The sequence below is a fragment of the Spermophilus citellus genome (assembly GCF_964194105.1).
Source record: "Spermophilus citellus genome assembly, chromosome: 1".
Classification (NCBI taxonomy): domain Eukaryota; kingdom Metazoa; phylum Chordata; class Mammalia; order Rodentia; family Sciuridae; genus Spermophilus; species Spermophilus citellus.
The window spans coordinates 206,850,404-206,854,018 of record NC_138182.1 but is presented as its reverse complement, the minus strand read 5'-3'; the positions used below and the strand labels follow the sequence as shown (position 1 = coordinate 206,854,018).

Sequence of the window (3,615 nt, the reverse complement as noted above, 5' to 3'; positions counted from 1 at the left end):
TCTATGGAGAAAAAAAAAATGAATTTGTACAAGGCAATGCCTGTCTTGACTAAAGACAAACAAGAATTTAGCAATGCTTACCTTTAAAGAAAGGAAAAACCCTGGAAAGAATAATGTAAAACTGCCTCAAAAGAAATCTTCATTGCATTTTATATGCTTCTGTCTGTCCTTACCCATTCCAGTGTCTGGACCAAAGGTGCACTTCTTAGAAAAGCAAGGTTTGTAATGCGAACAATGTTCTGACCCTACCTTTTTCTAGCCAAGTTCTGCAAGCAACTGACCCAATTTACCCAAATATCATCACTCCATAATCTATAATAAGTATCAGTTCCACAGCTATTTGCTGAACTTCAGCACTGATCTCTTTAACACTGATTTTCTTGTATGATTTTTGTTCTGTGATAAGGAAGCACAGTATGAGTAGAGGAGACTGAAGTCCTTCTCTGGGCCAGTCCCAGGAAAGTGAAGTTGAAGGATGATGGGGAGTGTACAGCATAAAATTCCTCATGGAAAATTCATCAAATAAACATGGTATACATATTCTCCCGGAGTATAAACAAATTACATCAATTATGAACACCATAACCCCAAACAAAGCTATATCAAATTCTAATGTAACAATTTAAAATCAGACAGTGCATCACTGGGGTAATAAAAAATAAATCAACTAAGAGACAATACTTCAAATACCATATAATTGAAAACTCCATGCCCCCTTCATAGTTATTTTTAAAATAATGGTCAAAGCAGGAGAAAGGAGCAAGCACCAAGTTCACTAATGCAGGTTACTGGGTGGCTTTGATCAAGCACTGCAGTTCACAGATAAACACTTTCCTTCTTCCCTTCAAGCTACTGAATCTTTGTTCTTCTGGAACGGGGATTTTATCTTCTTCCATATATTGCTTTTGGGTTTGGATTTTTTCTTTACGTCCAGCACTGCCTCCTTTTCTTTCCTTCGGATCTCCTGTACAAGTGTATGGAAGACATTGTCAACGTAGCAGCGGTATGCAGCAGAGGTCTCAAAAAATGGACAGCTGAATTCCTGGGCCAGAGCCAATCCTTCTTCTTTGGTGACCTGTCTTAGCTGTTTTAGGTCAGACTTGTTTCCGACAAGAACCACAGGTGTATCGTTAGTGTGTCCGACTTGGTCAATAAGCTCTTTAAACTCCCGAACTGCATCGAAACTTTGGCGATCTGTGACAGAGTAACAGATGATAAATCCTTCTCCTGCACTCAGGTAGCGATTCCGCAGGGCTGTAAACTTTGCCTGTCCCGTTGTATCCACAATGTCCAGATTGACAGGTTCGTTATCAACACGAACCCGTATTTTATAGCCGTCTTCAATGGTGGGGTCATGATCTTCTGGGAACTGGCGGCTGACGAACTGCATGGTCATGGCGCTCTTCCCCACACCACCAGCACCCAGCATCACTAATTTGTACTCTCGAGTGACTCCTGCAGGGTTGCTAAGGTAGCCACCAACGGGGCGAGTTCCAGAAGCCATTGACCTCTTGGGAAGTCCCGGGTGACCCCCCACGGAAAACCACCCTTCAGGGTGGGAAGGCGTTGGTCCGTTGCTGTGTTTACCCACTCTGTGCTCCTTGGCTCGTGGGTGGCTCCAGCGCTGACCTGTGACCCCTCCCGTCGCCGGGAGAGCTCCACGCCACAATACAATAGGGCTGGAGTATATAGATTAAAAACAAAACAAAACAAAAATACTGTGTGTAAGAAAATAAAGTTCACAAGCAGGCTCTTTACCCTGAGGTCACTATTTTGGTGACCATAGCCTTTCAGGCCTCTCTTTATGCACACGCATATGCATGAATGATCTGTCATTGTTTACAGATGGAATCATCCAATATGTCCAGATTTTTATAAATAAATTCGTTCCTCTCCATTCCTACCCCCAATGTCTACAACATCAGCATACCATGTTCCACAGTTGTCATTTTACCAACCTTGGATATTTCCTGTTTTTTCCATGCTTGTATATTGATTTTCCACTGGACAGTTTTCCTATTCATACAGCAATTCAATACCATAGAGAACTGACTTGTTAGTGTGTGTAAATCTTACAAAATATTCCTCTTTCACGTTTCTTCTTTTTCATGATTGTCCTGGCAATTATTGAGCATTTCTCCATATGAATTATGAGATTTATCTAAATTAAAGACTTCTTGATAAGATTGTACTTTTGAATTTTATTTATTAAAGTGGATTACCTTTTAATTTATCCATCACCTTGGAGCCATAAGCAATTTCATCAGGATTATTTCTAATTGAATACTCTCAAAAACTTTTGTGAGAAATGACTAACCTAAAATTAGAAGAGAATTCTTGTTATAGTCAGTTCATACAGTTTCATCTCTTTAAATTGCATATTTTATTTATTTTAACCTAAGTATTGAGCAATATAGTTTCTGTGGTTTCTTTTAAGACACTAAAATTTATATAGGAAAAAGATTATAGATGTAAGTGTGAAAATCTCTTTGCTCTTGGGTCTTAGAAAATGAGAACTATAACTACCTCATGCCCTGCTATAAAAATTACAAAGTAATGTAGTGGTAGGATGACCTGGTTTTCCCTGGACTGAGGGATTTTCTGGGGCAGGGAATTGCATTGATAGTATGATTAGTTGGTTGCTATATCTGGTCTGGTGGGTTTTTTTTTTTTTTTTGTTAGTTTTGTTTTTGCAGTACTGGGGCTCAAACCCCAGGCTTCACACATGCTAGGCAAGTGCTCTACTACTGAACTACATTCCCAGCCCTTGCAAATTTCTTTTAAAAATAATACTTTTAAAATGTCCATGTTCTTACACACACATTCATTGACGTTTCCGTTGTGGTCTTTAAATTCACCTTATTGATTACTCCCTGTCTTAAAAATCTTGCAAAGATTTTTGTTCAGTTAAGTAAATTTAAATGTTAAAGATAATTTGGGACTGGGGTTCTGGCTCAGCAGTAGAGCACTCCTCTAGCGCATGTGTGGTGCTGGGTTTGATCCTCAGCATCGCATAAAAATAAATAAAATAAAGGAATCATGTCCAACTACAACTAGAAAAATATTTTAAAAAATGTTAAAGATAATTTAACTGTATTGTAAATTTGATTTATATCACTTAAAATATTTTATTATGTATGTAAAGAAAAGGTTTCTCTCATGTCAAACACAAAAATAAAGATAACGTGATAAGAATATCAGTCTTAAAATTATGAATGTATTAAGATGAATAGCAAAAACAAGGAGATAAAAATAGTTTATCGTTTTTGAAGATATTCCCATATATTCTGCAAAAATTATGTCTCCATAGAAGTCTTGTATTAGTCTTCTTGGGCTGCCATAATAAAATGTCAGAGACTTGGTTACTTAAAGAAGAGAAATTTATTTTCTCATAGTTCTGGATGTTCAAAGTCCAAAATTAGGGTAGTAGCATTGTCAGGTTCTGGAGAAGTTTCCCTTCCTAGCTTATAGTAACTGCCTTCTTGCTGTGTTTTTACATTAGGGAGTAAGAGATGTGGAATGAACAAGCTCTCTGGTGTACTAATCCATTATAAACCAAATTAAATTCTATAGGCCCCATCTGCAAATACCAAAATATTGAGAATTAGAGCTTCA

The 3,615-nt window shown here is 37.7% G+C and overlaps 1 protein-coding gene across 1 annotated transcript; it reads right to left on the bottom strand.

Annotated features, from left to right (window-relative positions):
- Positions 1–844: 844 nt before the first annotated feature.
- On the bottom strand, positions 845–1,510 carry LOC308654072 (GTP-binding protein Rit1-like; the record flags this gene model as incomplete). The annotated part of the gene is made up of 1 exon (XM_081302996.1): positions 845–1,510. Exon 1 carries the CDS (start codon positions 1,502–1,504, stop codon positions 845–847), a length of 660 nt encoding a protein of 219 aa, XP_081159122.1. The 5' UTR covers positions 1,505–1,510.
- Between the last annotated feature and the right edge of the window lie 2,105 nt (positions 1,511–3,615).